Source organism: Notechis scutatus, chromosome 14, assembly GCF_049901735.1.
Source record: "Notechis scutatus isolate UNSWTSFEM ecotype Mainland chromosome 14, rNotScu1.2, whole genome shotgun sequence".
In the NCBI taxonomy this organism is placed as follows: Eukaryota; Metazoa; Chordata; class Lepidosauria; order Squamata; family Elapidae; genus Notechis; species Notechis scutatus.
In genome coordinates, this window is record NC_142022.1 from 6,181,304 (window position 1) to 6,202,444 (window position 21,141).

General features: G+C 41.9%; 2 protein-coding genes across 4 annotated transcripts in view; one reads left to right on the top strand and one right to left on the bottom strand.

Moving 5' to 3' along the window:
- Positions 1-14,222, bottom strand: part of ATL3 (atlastin GTPase 3) — a 32,615-nt gene extending 18,393 nt beyond the window's left edge. The window contains exons 1-3 of one of the 3 annotated variants that reach the window (XM_087943163.1): positions 14,072-14,113; positions 12,899-12,970; positions 2,796-3,013 (exon numbers count right to left, since the gene is read on the bottom strand). In XM_087943163.1, the coding sequence (XP_087799289.1) occupies positions 2,796-3,002 (207 nt within the window). In that variant the 5' untranslated portion in view covers positions 3,003-3,013; positions 12,899-12,970; positions 14,072-14,113. Of the gene's footprint in view, positions 1-2,795; positions 3,014-12,408; positions 12,653-12,898; positions 12,971-14,071 lie in introns of those variants that run through there. The other 2 variants (XM_087943161.1, XM_087943162.1) reach the window with 2 other exon arrangements.
- A 5,490-nt stretch (positions 14,223-19,712) lies between these two features.
- RTN3 (reticulon 3) overlaps positions 19,713-21,141 on the top strand; it is a 39,302-nt gene continuing 37,873 nt past the window's right edge. Inside the window, 2 exon segments of the mRNA XM_026689519.2 lie at positions 19,713-19,946; positions 19,949-19,963. Coding sequence (XP_026545304.2) covers positions 19,853-19,946; positions 19,949-19,963 — 109 coding nt within the window. The 5' untranslated portion in view covers positions 19,713-19,852.

The following is a 21,141-nucleotide window of genomic DNA, read 5'->3' on the forward strand; positions in this document are numbered from 1 at the left end:
GAGGCCAGAGAAAAATCTGTTTTTACAAAAACGAAAAAGGAGTTTAAACTTTTTTTCAGGACCTTCACAGGATGAAAATAAGATTGGAAGCGGGGGGCAGAAATCTGGAGATGATAAATACAATTTGTGTGCCCCTCTGGGGAAAGCACAGCTGCAAAAGGGTCAGAAAGAGGGGGGAATAAGATTTGGATCCCAGGTCTCTGATCCCGGGTTCAAAACTTTTAGTCATGGGAGCAAAATACAGTAGAAGCTTTGTATTAACAGAAAGCTCTTATGCAACCTTCCCACCGTGGTATAAAATGATTGCAAAGGAACAGCAACAAGCCTCAGCTTGCTAAGTTACGTTTCCTAACTGGAAAGCGACTCTCCTTTGCTGAGTTGCAGAAAATAGGCGACGGCATCCAGATTCAAACACAATTTATTCTTTCTCTAGGTGTTTCCCAAACTTGGCAACTTTTAAGGGGTGTGTGGACTTCAACTCCCAGGATTCCCCAGCCAGCATGCTTTAAGATATGTAGACCAACTCCCCAAATCCCCCAGCCAGCATGTTTTAAGGCAAGGGTCTTCAAACTTGGTAACATTAAGACTTGTGGACTTCAACTCCCAGAATTCCTGAGCTAACATGACTGGAGGAGGAATTCTGGGATTGAAGTCCACAAGTCTTGAAGCTGTCAAGTTTGAAGACCCCTGGTTTAAGATATGTGGACCAACTCCCAGAATCCCCCAGCCAGCATGTTTTAAGGCAAGGGTCTTCAAACTTGGTAAGATTAAGACTTGTGGACTTCAACTCCCAGAATTCCTGAGCTAATATGACTGGAGGAGGAATTCTGGGATTGAAGTCCACAAGTCTTAATCTTATCAAGTTTGAAGACCCCTGGTTTAAGATATGTGGACCAACTCCCAGAATCCCCCAGCCAGCATGTTTTAAGGCAAGGGTCTTCAAACTTGGTAAGATTAAGACTTGTGGACTACAACTCCCAGAATTCCTGAGCTAATATGACTGGAGGAGGAATTCTGGGATTGAAGTCCACAAGTCTTGAAGCTGTCAAGTTTGAAGACCCCTGGTTTAAGATATGTGGACCAACTCCCAGAATCCCCCAGCCAGCATGTTTTAAGGTATGTGGACCTCAATTCCCAGAATTCCCCAGCCAGAATGCTTTCAGCTGGGTGGACTTCAACTCCCAGAATTCCCCAACTAGCAAGCCTGCCTAAGGAATTCTGGGAATTGAAGTCCATTCATTGTAAAGCTGCCATGGTTGGGAAAACACTGACAATTAACTTTTGTGTTGAATTTATATTTACCGACAAAGAAATAAAGGGAGACTAGCATAAATCTATTTCAAGCTATTTAGCTCCCATCAGCTAGCAATCCTTCTGGGATTCGAACCTCAGCTAGTCATACTGACAGTTAACCAAGAACAACCAGGGATTAGTAGGTGTTCCATGTAAAAATCTAGATTATCTCAAGACCCCCTAAAGTCAAAGGGGAGATAAAAAAGATTGTAAATTATTTAGGACAATTATCCTGGTTCCCTTAAGAAACTTCTGCTAGAATTGTCTTTGCATAACACTGGAAAGGTGAAGAGATCCCTACTGATGAGAATGTGATTAGGAAAATACTAGATTGTGCAGAAATGAGTAGATTAACACTTGCAATTAAGGAGAAAGAACCAACTGACTATTATATGACATGGGAATTATTTTACCGATGGTTAGAGAATAGAAACGGAAGTTAGAAATAAAAGGAGGAGATCAGTGAAATATAGAAAATATGTTAAGATAGAGATGTAAACAATATGATGATTGTTATTATGAAAACAATACGATGATCATTATTATGACTATTAGGATTATTACATTTATTATTATTTTCTTATTAGAAGACACGTTAAGAGGGAGAAATGAATAGGTTTACGATGTTAAATATTACTACTGTAAGATCAGAGAATCAATATCAATGTAATGTAATACTGTTGTAAATTTTGATTGTTATTGCACAGATTGCAATTTGTACCCAGACGACACACTATTTAATGGAAGGTGGAATGTTCGTAGAATAGAATTCTTTTATTGGCCAAGTGTGATTGGACACACAAGAAATTTGCCTTGGTGCAAATGCTCTCAGTGTACGTAAAAGAAAAGATACATTCATCAAGAATCATAAGGTACAACACATAATAATAGTCATAGGGTACAATAAGTAACCAGACCATACTAGGAAAAGCCAATATAAACCATAAGGATACAAGCGACAAAGTTAGAGTCATACAGTCATAAGTGGGAGGGAATGGGCGATAAGGAGTGATGAGAAGATTAATAGTAATAATAATGCAGACTTTGTAAATAGTTGGACAGTGTTGAGGGAATTAATTGTTTAGCAGAGTGATGGTGTTGGGGAAAAAACTGTCCTTGTATCTAGTTGTTCAGGTGTGCAGTGCTCTATAGCGTCGCTTTGAGGGAAGGAGTTGAAACAGTTTATGTCCAGGATGTGAGGGGTATGTAGATATTTTCACAGCCCACTTTTTGACCCGTGCAGTAGACAGGTCTTCCATGGAAGGCAGGTTGGTAGACATTGTTATATTCATATTAAAAAAATAAAATTTTAATTAAAAAAAGAAACTTCCTCAAATCCCAGATCTACTAGGCACACAGGTACATGACTAAACAACACACAAAGGGCAACAAGAATATCATCACCCTTGGAAGGTGAGAAAACCGAAAGTTACATAATGATCATCCTTCAAGACAGCCGAAATATGGCGTTGCCCTTGTACGCAATGGGCAGCCAGCCTTACCTGCGTGTACAGGTAACGCAGAAGGAAGTCCAGCAGGAAAGACTTGCCCTTGCGGAAAGCGCCTGCCACGGACACAACCACCACGTCAAGGTCACGGATGGCATCTTGCAGCAGGACTTGGCTCAACGCCTTCTCGTCCAACTCAAAGGAATGTTGTTCTTTGTGGACCAAAACGATTTGAACAGGACCCGGCTTGGTTCCAACCATGGCATCTCCTCCTGTTCCGGTCAAGAAAGGGGGAAAAAAATAATAATTCACCAATACACGTACAGGTAGTTCTTGACTGACGATGGTTCGTTCTAGTGACTGTTCAAAGTGACAACTGCCCTGGAAAAAAGCGACATAGGGTGCTAATTTTCCACACATGGGATTGTGATGACCCGGGGTGTGACACAAAAATAATAAAGTCACAAAAGTAGAATAAATTCCCTTTAATGCCTCCAGCTTGGCCCCAATGTCCAGTTATCCTTGGCTGGATGTCAAACTCTTCAAAAAACAGTCTACGAAGGGCAGAAATGCAGTCCGAACCCAAAGTAAAGATAATTAGAAATAAAAAACAAACAAACACAAACAGCACTGAAGTAATTAACATGGCAGGCCAGGATGATAAATTGCAGACTTTCAAAGCATAATGCAGCACCCACAGTTGGGAGGACACCAAAAGCCAGATAAGCCTCGGCAAAGATAATGCACGCTTTGCTTCCAGCAAGGAGCCGTGTGCAAACACCCCTCTTATATCCTGTTCTCCCAGCTGCAACTAATGAAAGGGATCAGGGCCTTTCCCACTCCCATAAGCCACATTGCTCCCTTCTCTATTCCTCCCTGCGTGCCCCAGGATGAAGAGGGGGTGGGCCTTGGTCTTCCTCTGAATGCCCAATCGGACTGTGCTCTTCCCCCGTTTCTTCCACAGCCACCGGAGCCCCACTCCCACTCCCCGTCAGCTCTTCAATCTCCCCCTCAGAATCAGACTCCAACAAGGGCATGACATGGGACCATCACAGCATCCCTCGGGTCATGTAGTCAAAATTCAAATGCTATTCCAGAATTTGGACAATGTAAAGAGCTTTTTTCAAGGGGAGAAGCGAAGGTACACTGCAGAGGTGGTATAGTTCGGAGAACCAGCCAATGCCACCTGACTGGCCCCGCGCCATCTATTCTCCGCCTCCCAAGTCCCAGCTGATTGGCTGGGTCTTTTGGTTGCCCTGCCCAGGAGAATGGAGCTGGAAAGCAGGTTAGTGGGGTGGGGAAGGAATGGGGATTTTGTAGTACCCTTCTCCTGCCATGCCCACCAAGCCACGCCAGGCTCACAGAACCGGTAGCAAAACTTTTGAATCCCACCACTGTTACACTGGTCTCCTTTTTATAATCAAGGCAAAACACAGTTCAGAAAAATCAAGACTTAAAACAAGAGACAGAAATGCTTTGTCCTCAGAAATTCTTCCACCGTGGTACTATTTCCATGTCTAAACATTTTCCGTTCCCAAACAGGAATCCTTGCTTGCCAAACAAAGACATTTCAACGGTGTGATTTTTCCCTCCCAGCCCCCCAAAAACCACAACTTATATAATACACATGTGGTTGTTTGAGCTTGCTGAAATTTCTTCTTTGGTGTCTACGCAACGCCTTACAATGTAAAGAATGTTGATATTTACACTGTGGGGATTGGGCCAGTTTCAAAACATTTACAAACATTTTTGATAAAAAAACTATTTTGTGCCGAGCCACTGAGAGCGCGTAACAGGCCACAATAAGTATGTTTTATTGATTTTCTTTCCATAATGCATTATTCCAGTTCAATTTTCTGGACTCCTGAAAAACCAATTAAGATATATTTATATAGCAAGGCCCTGGATTTAAAAAGCTCCATTCATCCATCTTATCTATCTCTATCATCATCTATTTATTAATCTATTATCTATCGTCTATTTATCTGTTAATCTATATCATCTATTTATCAATTATCTATCAATCTATCTTTATATCTTATCTATCTCTATTTATCTTATCTATCTAACCTATCTAATCTTTCTCCCTCTCCCTTATCCATCTTATCTATTTCCATCCATCCAGAGTACGTATACACATATACAAATATACCCAATAGATATAAGGAAGAGGTATTGCAGTTTTCCAGTTCTGATTTTTTTTAAAGAATGGAGCTAGATGACTTTCCTTCATCACTCCAGAAAGTTGGACTAGATCAGTGTTTTTAAAACCTGGCAACTTGGAGGGGTGGACTTCCGCTCCCAGAATTCCCCAGCCACCATGATTTAAGATGGGTGGACTTCCACTCCCAGAATTCCCCAGCCAGCTGAGGGATTCTGGGAGTCCACCCATCTTAAAGCATCCAAGTTGGAAAGCCGCTGCACCAAATCATGTTCCCTTCCCGCTGTATAATTTCAATGACACACTTTGTTGTTTGAAAAGAAGACGCAGATGCTCCATGCAGTGTGTTTTTTCTCCAGGATGCAGCCGCGTCGAACGGTGAAGCAACAGGACGACGAAAACACTGGGAAAAACAGCTGCATTTCCTCCTCCTACTTTTTCCTCTTAACTCAGACAAATGGTTGTTCAATCTCTTCTTAAAAACCTCCAGTGTTGGAGCACCCACAATTTCTGGTGGCAAGCAGTTCCATTGGTTAATTGTCCTCCTCACTGTCTGGAAATTTCTCCTAAATTTATTCCAGGTTGCTTCTCTCCTTGATTAGTTTCCATTCGTTTCTTCTTGTCCAGCCTTCAGGTGCTTTGAAGAAGAGGTTCTTTGTGGCAGCCCCTCAAAATATTGGAACCCTGTAATCATGTCACCCCTTAGTCTATCTTTTCGTCAAGCTAGACACGCCCAATTCCAGCAAACATTCTTTATATATTTTTTGTAACTTCCAGCCCCCTAATTATCTTTGTTGCTCTTCTCTGGCACTCTTTCCAGAGTCTCAACATCCTTTTTTTCATATTTTGGCCAAATTGGATGCAGCATTCCAAGTGTGGCCTTAACAAGGCCTTAGAAAGCAGTATTAACACCTCACGTGATCTTGAGTCGATCAAAATTCTAGCTTGTAAATGTGGGGCAAGGACCCTCGACCAGATCTCGCAAGCCCCCTTTGGCTGCTGCTGCTGCTTCTGGGCTCTCCTGGGGATTCATGCTGGGGAGGGCTGGAAGCCAAGGAAAACGTTCATTTGAAGGCCGATCCCATCCTCAGATGCTCCAAAGCGGTCCGTTACCATGGCAACAGGGACGGAGTTCCAGAAAAGCACTAAAATCGCCAGAGATGTTTTGCATCCTTCCAGCCGTCATTATTTCACAGGAGTTCTTCTTCCATGCATGAATTCGCACAGGAGCAAATTCCATGGGCGTTTTTTTTTATTCCTAGCCACAGGGTGCAAAGAAAGCGTATTCTGTACCTGCCAGGTGCAGAATATAGAAAATAAAAAGTGTAAGGTAGGAATTCTTTATTGGCCAAGTGTGATCGGACCCACAAGGAATTTGTCTCCGGCGTGTAACCTTCACAGGGTACATACATAAAAAGAGCAAAGACATAGGCCATAAATCACAGCTACAATCGTTAATCGTAAGTTACAAACAACGGATCGATAAATAAGGAGAAGATAGTAGGAGCAACGAGGAAAAAAAAGAGAGAGAAATGAGACAATGCTGTGGTAATTAAGTGTTTAGCAGAGTTGATGGCATGGGGGGGGGGAAATATTTATGCCTGATTATTTTAGCGGGGAGAAATAGAGGTAGATTATGTCCAGGATGTGAGAGGTCTGTAAATATTTTTTTTTCAGCCCCCTTTCTGGTTTGTGCAGTACAGGTAGTCCTTGAATTACAACGGTTCATTTAGTGACCGTTCAAAGTTACTTAAAAACTGAAAAAAGTGACTTATGACCATTTTTCACACAACCTGTCAACTCATAAGACGTTCCTAGGCCTGTTTTAGTAGTGGCCACTAAAAAAAGGCAGGGGGGAGGAAGGAAATCTGGAAGAGCAGTACAGCAGTTTGGAAGCGGAAGTACATTCCAACTCTTCATCTTTAAAAGATTGAAACTAAACTACCAGAGATTTTGCCCGTGAATATATTTAATTGGAGGATGTGAATGATGACACCCAGCCTGTGAAGGTGCTCAATTGGAGAATCTGGTTTATGAGACACCCAGGGGGGAGGGAGGGGGGAAACAGGGTCACAGGGGACTGGAAATTATGTATGCCAGAATTGGTCGCATATGAATCGCCTCTAAGGAATCCTTTGAAGTTTTTTGAAGTTTGGCTTGAGAAGTTTGAGAAGGGCAGCCTGTCAAGCCCGAAATTCTTCCCCCCATGACTACCACAGAGAAAGTAAGAAAAAGAATATATACTAAGACTAACTAAAATGGCTACACTTATGTCAATTTCGGGCTTGACAATTAGGGCGATTGCTGGAATCCTGACACAACCGTTGCAGCATTCCCTTAGTCATGTGTTTAAAATTTGGATGCTTGGCAACTGGTTCATATTTATGACAGGTGTAGAGTCCCCCAGGAGTCACGTGGTCCCCTTTTGCGACCGTCTGACGAGCAAAGTCAACGGGGAAGCCAGTTTCACTTAACCATGTGACTAACTTAACAGCTGCAGTGATTCACTTAAAAGCTGTGGCAAGCAAAGGTGGTAAAATGGAGCAAAACTCACTTTACAAATGTTTCACTTAGCAACAGAAATTGTCCGGCTCTATTGTGGTCGCAACTTGAGGACTACCTGTAATACAGATCCTCAAAGGAAGGCAAGGCCAGTTGCGAAAAGCGTGAAGCAGACATTTAATCCAGTGGATAATGGTGCAAGGAAAACCCCAGTGCTTTTATTTTATTTTTATGTTTTATCCGTCTTCAAAATGAAACCTCATCAACAGCCAGGGTTAAAAAAACAAAATGTACCTAGGAACCACTTTCCGTAACATCAATATTTCATCCTCGCTAATAGCTCAAGTCAACGGCCTTGGCTTCTCATTTTACAACCAGAAACAATGAAGTTTTGCAGAATAGAAGCCCAGGAAGGTGTGGGGGTTTTTTTTAAGCGAAAATCTTGCACCTCCAGAGCTGGGAAGGTGAAATGTGGCAATTTTAGCTCTTTATCGGGTGTCTGGTTTCAAGGAAGCTCTTCCCGACACTACTTCTATCTGTTGGTTGCGACGGCACTTGTTCTAACTAGAAGTTGGTGATAAAATCTCTTCTCGGGGTTGCATAATCTCCATCCAGACAACTCAACCAGCAACAACCAGTTCCAACGTTCAAAATGTACGCCACGCCCAAAATATTTCCTTCCATCCATCCACTGATCAACTAAGTTAGTCACTAACTTCATTAGTTGACTTCTAGCATTGTAAGGAAAACGTTCCTACTTCTGGCCACTTATGAACCAAGGTCACTCAAGATAACGAATGACTAAGTTCAAATGATTTTATTTTGGCCAGGTTATACAAAGATTCCGTTCAGAAGTGCCTAATGCTGGGAAACGTGCAAGGAAAAAGAAGAAGACCAGAGTTAAATGGATGGACTTGATAACAGAACAGAAGAATTAGAAGGGACTTTGAAGATCTTCTAGTCCAGCTGGCTGCTCAAGTAGGAGGCACCATTTTAGATAAATGGTTGTCTTCTTGAAACCTTCTTGAAACTTGTCTTGTCTTCTTGAAACTTACTCCTGTAAGTAAGATGTTCCACTGATTAAATTGTTCTAACACAATGACAGCAATGATGATGGTGCCTCATGAAGTCATCTGAAGAGCTAGTTTCTCCTGCAAGAAAATGGATCTCTGGAGTTGTTAAGAGTCACCCTTGGGTTAATAGCCCATATCCATTAAAAAAAAAAAAAAAACCAGGAATGGTACGTTGGCCTAGAGGGGTAGCTCTCACTTCACAATCAGGAGGCTGTGAGTTCGATCCTAGGTAGAAGCAGATATTTTTTTTCTCTCTGGGCACATTGAGAATAGATCTGCTAAATATAATTCCGCATTGGTCACAGGAAGGGCATCCGGCCAGTAAACACAGACTCCACCTCGCAAGGGACTATGGGGTCACTGAAAGGAGGTGGTTCCATCAAAAACAAGCTCCTTGCACTATTTTTTCCCTCTTGTGAGCTCAGGAATAATAATACCAGCTGCCACTTTCTTAATTCTCATCTACTTACCTTCCCAGCTACACAAACACACACACAAAAAGCAGCTGAAAAAGGGGTAATTCAACAAATCATCCATTTTGATTGCAGGAAGAAAAACCACTCATCGCAACTCATTTGTTGACCAACTAACTGGGTCTTAGTTATTTTAGAAAATAGCTTTTTTTTTTTTAGCTCATCAACGCTCTGCCTGAAGAGACCTCTCTTGGTGACTCTCTTTTCTCTGTATTGTGTGTTTTAGATTTAAGCAAGGACTGTTATTCTTTTAATCTTTCTTTCAGACCACCCTGAGCATCTTGAGTTCAAAAGCCGAGCAGAAATGTTCCTTTTTTTTATTATTGTTATAAGTTACTCAAGGCCCCTACAGCAACTCTTTCTCTCCCTATCTATTCAAGGAAGGTTGGGTCATGCGTTCTTGGAAAAGCCAAGGACTTTTGGCCAAGAAAATTGGGATTTAATTTAAGCTACATCCCTCCTTTTAAGGGGTGTCTTAGAATAGAATAACGGTGCTGGAAGGGACCATGGAGGTCTTCTAGTCCAACCCCCTGCTTAGGCAGGAAACCCTACAACACTTCAGACAAATGGTTAGCTAACGTCTTTTTAAAAACTTCCAGTGTTGGAGCATTCACACCTTCTGGTGGCAGGCAGTTCCACTGATTAATTGTTCTAACTGTCAGGAAATTTCTCTTAAGTTCTAAGTTGCTTCTCTCCTGGATGAGTTTCCACCTGTTGCTTCTCGTCCTGCCTTCAAAGTGCTTTGGAGAATAGCCTGACTCCCTCTTCTTTGGGGGCAGCCCCTGAGATATTGGACCGCTGCTATCATGTCTCCCCTAGTCCTTCTTTTCATTAGACATACCCAGTTCCTGCAGCCGTTCTTCGTATGTTTTAGCCTCCAGTCCTCTATCCATCCTTGTTGCTCTTTTCTGCACTTTTTCCAGAGTCTCCACATCTTTTTTTACACCGTGGCAACCAAAACGGAATGCAGTTTTGCATTCAGAGAGGACAAGATTTCTGCTCCTATCAGCATCATGGATGGTCAATAACAACAAAATAGAAAACTAAGGAGAACACAAAAGGGCCTGTGAATGAACAGACAGCAGGAGAAGAACTGGATGGGGGAAGCGAAGGGGATTTGGGAGCAGTGGGATCTCAACCCAGAGGGCATAATTCTTCTAAATAGGGCACATGAGGCTTTTAAAAATCACTTCTACGGAATTAAAATGGCTCTCAGTTTTCAGGAAAACCAAGAGCTGGGAAAGAGGCCAAATTTTGAGAAAATTCTTTTTTCCACCCAACCCCCTTCTTAAAAAAAGAAAAGAAAACCAAAACACTGAAATGGAAGCATGCATGGCACGCTTAAGTTAGCAATTTTTTAAAAAAAAAAAACCTGCTCAAAAACCATACCAAGGATTTTTTTTTCCCTCTCTGGGCTGTTTCTGTCCAATTTGGGCAGTTTTTTTGTTTTTGTTTTTAAAGGAAGTCGATCTTTGGAAATCCAGGCCTCCCTTAAGAGATTTAATTGTTTGCGGCTTGTTTTGCTAACGGAAAGTTTTGGAAGGGCCTTTCCACACTTCTTTGAAAGTCCCAACTTCCGTGAAAGGAAGAAGGCAGCTCTGCATTCTTGTATACACACACAGAGGCGCAAACCGAGCCAAAAAGCACAATCCACTCAACAACATACCATAGACGCTGCCAGCCAAGCCCGTGGATGCAGTGAGTCAGAATAAAGACCGCTCCCTTGTCTGTTTTACATTATGAGAGAGAGAGAGAGAGAGAAGAAACAAACCTGGAATTGTTCCTTAAACCTCCGTGCTATTTTCATTTGCTGTTTTCAGCGTCCAGCAATCAGTTAAGACTTTTTAACCGAGCTTGCAAGCAAAGTAGGAAACTAACAGAGGGACAGAATCAAGATCACATGATGTGTTAATACCACTTTATAATAATACCTTGGGTAAGACCATATTTGATCACATCATAAAAAAAAAAAGATGCTGAGGCTCTGGAAAGAATGCAGAGAAGAGCAACCAAGATGATTAAGTGCCTGGAGGCTAGAACACACAAAGAACAGTTGCAGGAATTGGGTCCGTCCAATTTAATGAAAAGATGGAAAGGGGGTGACTTGACAGCACGCTTCCAATATTTGAGGGGCTGCCCCAAAGAAGAGGGGGGTCAAACTATTCTCCAAAACACCAGAAGGCAGGACAAGAAACAATGGATGGGAATTAATGAAGGAGAGAAGCAACCTGGAACTAAGGAGAAATTTGCTGACAGTGAGAACAATTAATCAGTGGGACAACTTGCGTCTAGAAGTTGTGAATGCTCCAACACTGGAAGTTTTTAAGAAGAGATTGGACAACCACTTGGCTTGCAATAAGGTCTTCTGTTTGATAGGAGGCCTCCAAAATCCCTTCCAACTCCATTATTCTGTTAATCCTTGCAATAAACTGGGCTTTAGAGGCACTCCATGGAGGCTCCATCCTGGAAATTCTAGGATCCAAGGAACAGCTTTCTACGAGGCAAACCGTAGCTTTCTGGCCATTCCTTAGGGTGGACCTTAGCATGGCCGTCCATCTGAGGACAGAAAGGTCCACGCCCCAGTGGATCACAATCAGGAGGCTGTGAGTTTGACTCTAGGTAGAGGCTAATATTTGGAATAGATTCTCTTGCTCGAGCAGGGGGTTGGACTAGATGACCTCCAAGATCCCTTCCAACTCTGTTATTCCACGATGGGGAACATGCAAATTCTTTCCTTTGTTTGTGAGCCATCTGTGGTCAAGCGGAAAGGATCACGCATGAAAAGTCTTTGGTTTCTCAAGAAGGTTGAGCTGACGGGACTGCAGAGCTCCCCAAAAAACAAGAGGAATTCCTGTTTCTGATCTTGAAGGTGAACAATGTTCAAGCACTTGTCACTCACAATCAATGGTATTTTTATTCTACTTGCAAGAAAAAAAAAGTCTCAAATTACAATCAGATAAGGTGCCGGGCTCCTTAAAACGCTGCAAGGCTAACTCAGTCTACAGATCAATGGTTCTCCATGGTGGTAAATTTTAAGTCACAGGGACTTCAATTCCCAGAATTCCCACACAATTTGAAGTGGAAAATACCAATCTAGATAAAATGTAATTCAAACAAAGCTTTGAAATAAGGTTTTTAGGAAGTTGAAACAAGACACCCAATTACACAGCTCATCAAAGCCCAAACACTTGAGCTGGGGAGGACGATGGGAGTGAGGTTCTCCAGATCTGTATTAATTTTCTATTTTTTCCCATCAGTTCGAGCCATCTGGCGGTCAAGACAGTGGATGCTGCACATTCTAATTATTTGGAGGTCACAGGTTGAAGAGGACCAAGCTGACTTCAAAACTACAGGTCGTCCTTGATTTACAACTGTTCTTTTAATGGTTAATTTAATAATAATGTTCGAAGTTACAACAGTACAAAAAAAAATGCTTTATGACAGTTTTTCACACTTACGACCGTTCGGCATCCCCAGAGTCATCTGGTTCAAAAGTCAAATGGTTCAGAAATCACGTGATCTCCTTTACGACCTCCAAATTCACTTAACAACCGCGCCACCAGCTGAACAACTGCAGTGATTCGCTTAACAACAGCGGCCGGGGAGATGATGAAACTGGGCCAAAAATTCACCGAACTGTTTTTCTCGCTTAAAGCCGCAGAAAGTTTGGGCTCCCTGGCGGCCGTAAACCTGTTGCGAAAGGATTGCAACCCGACCCGCAAGTTGAAATGAGACAAGAGATGAAGAAACATGTGGGAAAACCGGTTCAAATCTTTGCACATATTCCTTAAGCGGGGAACAGACGCTTATCCCAATGCAAGAATAAGCCATTCTTTTTTTTTTAAAATAAATAAAATAAATGCCGCAAGGCCCACATCAAAGGCAGATGGGAGAAACAGAATCCCCCTGGAGGAAATAATAATAATAATAGTAATAATAATACGCTACCTGAACAGTTCCTAGGTCCATTAGGACTCGAGCTGTTGAGCTACCAACCAGCTGCAAAGGCTGTGAATCTCACTAAAGATTAAATAATAATAATAATAATAATAATAATAATAATAATAATAATAATAATAATAATAATAATAATAGTGTTATCCCAATTGTAATTGGAGCCCTTGGAGCAATACCTAAAAGGCTACCTCGCTATTTGGAAATTGTGAAGTTATCAGACTTGAATACCCTGATTCTACAAAAAAAAACCACCCTACTGGGAACAGATTATATCCTCTGACGCTACCTGTACAGTTCCTAGGTCCCTGGTTAGGACTCGAGCTGTTGAGCTACCAACCAGCCCCAAAGGCTGTGAATCTCACTAAAGATTAAATAATAATAATATTAATTGCACTGCCTCCTCTCTTTTGGGATCCTTGAAATGAGGATAGGGAGTGGATTAGCATCAGAATCTCAGCCAGGACATAGATATACGGTTGTTGGATGGTTTGCTTTGCACCCTTTGCTTGGCATTTCTTCAAGTAGTACAAGATGGCTGAGTTTGCACAACAACCTGCCTTCTTCCCCCCCCCTCCCCAACTCACACACACACACACAACCCCAAACGAGGATTAGGCGATTTGTGGATCAGCGCATGTGTGTGCATGATCTTGTAAACCTCAACAACAACGAAGCAGAAACCTTGGCGATGGTCCTATAAAAGCACCCAGACGTTGCAATTAAAGAAAGGAAGGGGGGCGGGGGCAGGAATCGTAAAAATAAAATAAAAATAATATAAAATAATAATATAATACGCACTCCTCCCCTCCTTTCCCACCCTTCCCAAAGCTGATGAATTGCATCCAGCACCCGAGAGGCCAAACGGGGCCCTCCAGATGTTTTGGGTCCCCCAAAGCCCATCATCCCCAACCCACTTGGCCAAAGGCCATTCTTTGCTTTGGGGGTGGGACCTGGGGGGTGTTGGGTTTTCCTCTGCTTGTCACTGGCTGGGGATTAGGGGAAGGGTGGTTGAGCACCCTTTGCAAACTAGGGGGCATCTTTCCTCCCGCCCCACCCCCCATGGGAAGAGGGGGGACCGTGCATTTCCCCCCACCCCTAAAAAAAAGCCCCAGGAGGGTGCAATGGAGAGGCTGCCCGTTGCAAGCCGAGGGGGGGAATCCCTACCGGCAGCCTCCAGTCTGATGAGCCCCCCGATGCTAACTCCGCGGCCGCCGCTGCTGCCGAAGGAATGACACGGAGCCGCTGCTGCAGCCGCCGCCTCCCGCCCGCCCTCTTCCCGCCCCATGGCGGTGCAAACCAAAGGCGGAGCCGGCACCACGCGGGGAGAAGAAGGCGCGGGCAGCCTTGCAAGAGAGAGAAGGGAGGGGAGAGAGGGGGTGCTCCTCCGGAGAGGCACGCCGGGAAATGAAGTCCGCCAGCGGGGGCGGGGGGCGCTCTTGCTGGAAGGGGAAGCCGGGCGAACTACAACTCCCGAGAGAGGACGCGGGGACGCATTTTTCTCGGGCTTGCTCTTGGCGCAAGGCATTTCGGGAGATGGAGTCCAGAACCCCGCCATGGGCATTCTCAGAGAGGAAAAAAAAAAGGCCCGCAAGGAAAGAAGAGTCGGTGATGTTGGAAGGCCTTTTAAGGACGCTTTTCCCAATGTGAAAGGGGGAGGGTGGGAGCGGTGGAGGGAGGGGGAGGAGGAGGAGGGTAGCGCACCCCCTCCCATCATTCAGTTAGTTAATCAGTGGAACGACTTGCCTCCAGAGGTTGTGAAGGCTCCAGCACTGGAAGTTTTCAAGAAGAGAGTGGATAACCATTCGTCTGAAGTGGGTGTAGGGTTTCCTGCCTAGGCAGGGGGTTGGACTAGAAGGCCTCCGAGGTCCCTTCCAACTCTGTTATTCTATTCTATTCTATTCTATTCTATTCTAATCTAATCTATTCTATTCTAATTCTATTCTATTCTTATTTTATTCTTATTCTATTCTAATCTCATTCTATTATATTCTCATTCTATTCTCATTCTATTCTAATTATTCTACTCTCTATTCTCATTCTATTCTCATTCTATTCTAATCTGATTCTATTCTACTCTTATTCTAATTATTCTACTCTCATTCTATTCTAATTCTATTCCTTATTCTATTCTATTCTGTTCTGTTCTATTCCCTATTCTAATTCTAATTCTGTTCTACTCTCATTCTATTCTATTCTTATTTTATTCTTATTCTATTCTAATCTAATTCTAGTCTCATTTTATTCTAATCTAATTCTATTCTCATTCTATTCTATTCTTATTTTATTCTTATTCTATTCTAATCTCATTCTATTATATTATTCTATTCTAATCTAATTCTATTCTATTCTCATTCTAACCTAATTCTATTCTAATTATTCTACTCTCTATTCTCATTCTATTCTAATCTAATTATTCTATTCTATTCTATTCTAATTCTATTCTATTATTCTATTCTATTATTCTATTCTATTCCCAGCCACGTGGCCTGGGATGACAGGTTTTGGAATGGGACACTTCTGCAGGATGTCAGTTGAATAGAGTAGAGTAGAATAGAGTGGAATAGAATAGGATTCAGAATTAGAATTAGAATTGAGCTGGAAGGGACCTTGGAGATCTTCTAGTCCTGTTCAAGCAGGAGATCCTATACCATCTCAGACAAGGGACTGTCCAGTCTCTTCTTAAAAACCTCCAGTGATGGAGCGACCACGATTTCTGGTGGCAAGGAGTTCCCCTGGTTAATTGTCTTCCCTGTGAGGAAGTTTCTCCTTAATTCCAGGTTGCTCCTCTCTTTGATTAGTTTTCCAACCATTGTTCCTTGTCCTGCCTTCGGGTGCTTTGGCGATTGGTGCAAAGAGAAATGCAAGCAGAGAAAATTAACATTGTGCAGTGACCCAGCTCTCTGGGTAAAGCTTTAATTAATGCAACCACAATGGAGCCCAAAACTTCTGTTGCTAAGCGAGACAGTTGTTAAGTGAGCATTGCCCCATTTTACGACCTTTCTTGCCACAAGTGTTAAGTGAATCACTGCGGTTATTAGGTTGTTAAATGAATCTGTAAGTATGAAAAATGGGTTATCAGCCACTTTTTCAGTGCTGATACTGAGTACAATTAAATCCCTTATATTTGCACTCTCATTTCTTTTGCAAATGCAGCTTTGATGATAATCACAAAGCTGAAATTCAGGAAAGGAAACATATGCAAATAGGGGTTGTTTTTTTCCTGACCCATAGCAAGCAAAAGATTTTTGCTTCGGAAAATGTAGGATATCCCAGCTGTAAAAGTTGGAAGCTGACTGCCCTTTTCCTGCTTCTTGCCTTTCATAGTGCTTTATTAAGGAACTGGTTTGGCATGTTTCAAAGGTGCCTAATCTCTTAAAAAAAAAAAATTTTTAGACTTTGTTGCAGAGTGCTGGGTAAAACCAACCCAGTTTTCTTCAATCTCTCCGTAAGCCGTTCAGAAATGCAGTGCATTCCTCTGGATATTTGAAGAGAATTTCAATAGCCATTTTCTGGCTGGGTTTTCCTCAGAGGTTTCACCCACTTTCTTTTGGTTGGGGGGTGGGGTTCATGCATTTATGCAAACATAGCCCTTTGCTTAGTTTTCGGTTTATGCAGGGGTGAAATGGAAATAGAATATGGTACAGAAAATGGATTTAATCTATATATATTTAATATTTACATGTACTGACTGCAGCGAGAATTGTATTTGCACAATATTGGAAAAATGAGAACACCCCATCAGATGAAAATATAATTCGGAAAATATTGCATTGTGCAAGAAATATTGGGTTGACATTGAAAATAAAAGATAAAGGAGATACGGAATTATTTATTATTTAACGTAGAATAGGTTTTATCAATGGTTAGAGATAAGAGGTAGAAATTAGATGAAGAAAGAGCATTCTTATGTATAAATTAAACATGAACGTTGTTTATAACTGTAAGTATGCTGATATAATCAATAGGATTACAAATAAGCCAACATAAATATAAATATGGTTAGAATCATTCTGTGGGACTACTACTATCGCTATCAGTATATATGTTACTATTTCTTTTTCCTTTTTCCTTTTGTAAAATGGTATACCCGGACAATACACCGTATTCAAAATGCTTATCTATAAATTTTAAAAAAACTTGACTTAAAAGAAAATGGATTTAGCCTAGCAGAGATATTTTTTTCTTCTGTTCAAATCCCTGCAGTTTTTTTGGCAAGGTTTTTCAGAAGTGGTTTGCCATTGTCTCCTTCCTAGCCCCTGGCCACCCAACTGGCTTTGTGTCCAAGGTGGGATTAGAACTCATGGTCTCTTGATTTCTAGACTGGACCCTTCACCACTGTGCTAAGCCGACTTTCTACAACAAGGTTACTAGTAGCCCTCAACTTACGACTATAATTGCACCTGGAATTTCATGGTCCTAAGTGAAGGCCTGGACATAATTTTGTATCCTTTTTCACGGTGGTCATTAAGCAAACCCATTTGCAGAAAGCCACAAAAACCCTCATCAGCTGCAGTCCTGTGACTGCAGAACACTGCAGCTGGTAATAAAGTTGACCCATCTGACATGCAGCCCTCCTGTTCTGTGGCTGACACAACTTTGAATGGTCATAAACGATTGGACATTAAGGGAGGACTATCTGTACAGGGCTGTACAAAAAAAATCTCTCTAGGTGGAGCAAGAGCTGGAGTTTTGTGGCTCTTTGCTGCCCTCTAGTGGGCATGTGGTTTGGAGGAAAGGAAAGGAGGAAGGGATAGCAATTGTACTTACATTTATATTCACAGTGCTTTACAGCCCTAAGTGATGCACAATTTGCATATTTAGTGTATTTTATTCAGTTAATAGTATAAAGGTTTTTTCTTATTTTGTAAATACAAATTTGCAATCTGTTCTACATTGTCCTCTGTATAATTTGAATTATTATGCTTTCTTATAATAAACAAAACCCTAACACGTGTCATTTGGTGCATAAAAAGAAGACTTTGAATCAAGTTTGACTCTCAGTCATTTCACAAATGCTGTATCTTACGTAGTATCCTGGTATGATTTATATTGATTGCTTATTTAGTGTCCATCACCATCACTAAGTGTTGTATCTATCCAATGTTTTATGATAAATGTATTTCGCAATGACTGTGATAATGATCTATCCCTATTGTTGTATATACACTGAGAGCTTTTGCACCGGAGACAAATTCCTTGTGTGTCTAATCACACTTGGCCAATAAAGTATTGTATTCTATAAAGTATTCTATTACAGGGTCAGCATATTTGCCCCTCCCCAACAATCTGGGTCCTCATTTTACCCACCTCGGAAGGACAGAAGGCTGAGTCAACCTTGAGCCTGGTGAGATTCGAACCGCCAAATTGCAGGCAGCCGGCAGCAAGATGCTGCAACCACCATAAATACATGCGGGTGGCTAAGCGCCTGAAATTTGGTATCATCTGAGCATGAGGATGCTGCAATGTTTGTAATGCAAAGACCAGATATAAGTCACTTTTTTTTAAAGTAAACGAAAGCTTGTTAAGTCAAGCGCCAGGTATGGATTGTGTATGAAAAACATACAACCATGTTTGGCTGGTTTAGAGCTAAGTTTAACGTTTTCTGATACATAATTTTTCATACATTTTTTTAAAAGCCTGCTGATGAGATCCAGACTCCTTACAAAGACAACAACAGACATTATATAAAAATGATTTGCCACACTCTGCTTTCAAGAAATTTTTCTATTTCTATGTCCAGCCTATAAAACTACCACCCCCAAGACTTTTCCAAGGTCAACCAAAGTCGAATAGGTATGGAGGTTTTTTTTTTACAGTATTCTTATTATTTATTTACTACATGGGCTATATTTATGCATCCACCCATCTGACCTCAGCAAAGTCTGGAATGGCTAACTCAATAAAAACATCCATGCAATAACAGGATGTAATTTTTTTAAAAAATACACATTTAAAATTCAGAAGAGGAAAAGGGCAGCAGAGAATATTCTAGCCAAGAACAAACTCAAACCAATGACATTATAATATTACTATTATTATTATTAAGAGGCATGTCTACTTTTTCTTTCAAAACAATAGATGTTTGTGATGACTAGCCATCCAGTAAATGGGAAGTGCATGATTTACAATTAAAATATACTCATCCCTAAAAGTCATCTTTAGAATAATGCATTACTGGGCATTAAAATAGCATCAGTCTTTTAAAAAAAACATCGATGTCATCTTTTTCCTAAACTACTGGGCAGCTCATAAGTCACGTTCAATTCTCTCTAACAACAAAACTACATTGGTATATTTAGTCACTTCCATATTTATTTAAATTAAATCAGCTTTTGTGTGTGTGTGTGTGTGTGTATTATGCACATATATATATGTGTGTGTGTGTGTATACATGATTTAATTTATATATTAAATATATATGTATATATATACAAGCTGATTTTATATATATATATATATTTGTTTTTGGAGGTTTTCGCGGGTATTTGTATGTGGATCTTTGGTTATTTTATATATATATATGTGTATATATATATATACACACATACATACACACACACACACACACACACACACACACACATACAAGCTGATACAAGCTGATTTAATTTAAATGCACACACACACACATACAAACACACACACGGATGTCTTAAAAAAGAATACATTTTGACAGCTCAAAGACACGCCTCCTCCCGCCCTCCTCTCCCACTGCGCCTGCGCCCCAAGGCGCCCAGCCCGACACGCCCCTTCGCGGCACGTTTGCTCACCGCCCTCTTCTTGCGCCTGCGCACTGCGGCCTCGTCGCCTCAGGTTGGGTCAGTCGGTGCTCGTCCGTTGAGCGGGGCGGTCGTTTAGAGGAGAGACTTCGTCGACGTTCGGTTTTTTTTTTTTTTCAAATATATCTATCATCTATCTATATACACTCCCACGTCGTAGGCGAAAATGGCTGATCCGGCTGCCCAGTCCCCGTTTATTTCTTCTTCGGCCGGGGGCGGCTCCTCCGAGGCGGGAGGACGAGACCTGAAGGGGGCAGGTTCCCCCAATCTTGCGCTGGTAAGGACGGAGCGGGGGGAGTGAGCAGTGGAAGGAACGGCGGCGACTGCGCGGGAGGGGGGAGTGCGCGTTGACGGGAAGAGCCGTAAGGTGGTCTTGTTAAGCACGAGATCGAAAACCGGGGGAGAAAAAATGCGCATTTCCTGGGGACTCTCGCATTTAAATATATATGTATATATATATATATATATACATATACAAGCTAGGGGGTTAGGGGGGGTCTGCTGATTTGTGCCAATTAAGTGTGTCCATTTTGCATTAATTTATTTTATCGGGACTCGATATTTTTATTGGCTTTCTCCCCACCCTCCCCATTAAGGTTAGCTGGGATGTAGGGTATAGCGCACCCTTGCATTTAATTGCAAATAATAATAATAATAATTAAATAAAAATGGCAGGGTCTGAATAAAGCCACCATGGCAATATTATACCGATATTTGCTGTTCCCCTCTTTAAAACAAGGTAGATAATGGCGGGGGAGAGGCTTCAGAGCACCTCTTTTCCCCTAGCAGAATGCAGGATAAATATATATATATATATATTTAAATTACGTTTATTGGTCTAGGAAATGTGTGTGTGTGTGTCTCTCTCTCTCTGCCTTGCAGTTCCTTAATGGCTGCAGATGGCTTGCAGGATTCAAAAGCCACCTGCAAAGCAAGGTTGAAATGTGCTAAATGGATGGATGGATGATGGATAGATAGATGATGGATAGATAGACACACACACACACACACACACACATATATATATACATATATACATACACGTGTGCGCACACACATATGTACATGCACACACACACACACACACACACACACACACACAAGCTTGGGAAGATGAACCCTGCTCCAGCCTTTCTCTCAAGGAAAGTGAAGGGGGGGCTGAGGGCAGTTCACGCCCGCCCTTGGCTCCATTATGTGCTCCCTGCCCCGGAGGATAAAGTCAAAACTGGCTGTTGGTGTGATGGCTGATTACAGCTGTTTTCTCCAACCTGGCGTCCTCCCCCATCCCTGGGGAGGGAGGGGGGGGGGTCTGCCACTCCCCTCAGCGGGAAGCAGGGAAGATCCTTAGGTTATATACCCAAATGAGATTCAAAGGACAGTTGGATGCAGACCAAAGCTTTTCTCTCTTATCTTTTTTTTTTTTTTTTTTTTGCAATGCAGTTTGCAAGGTTGGGA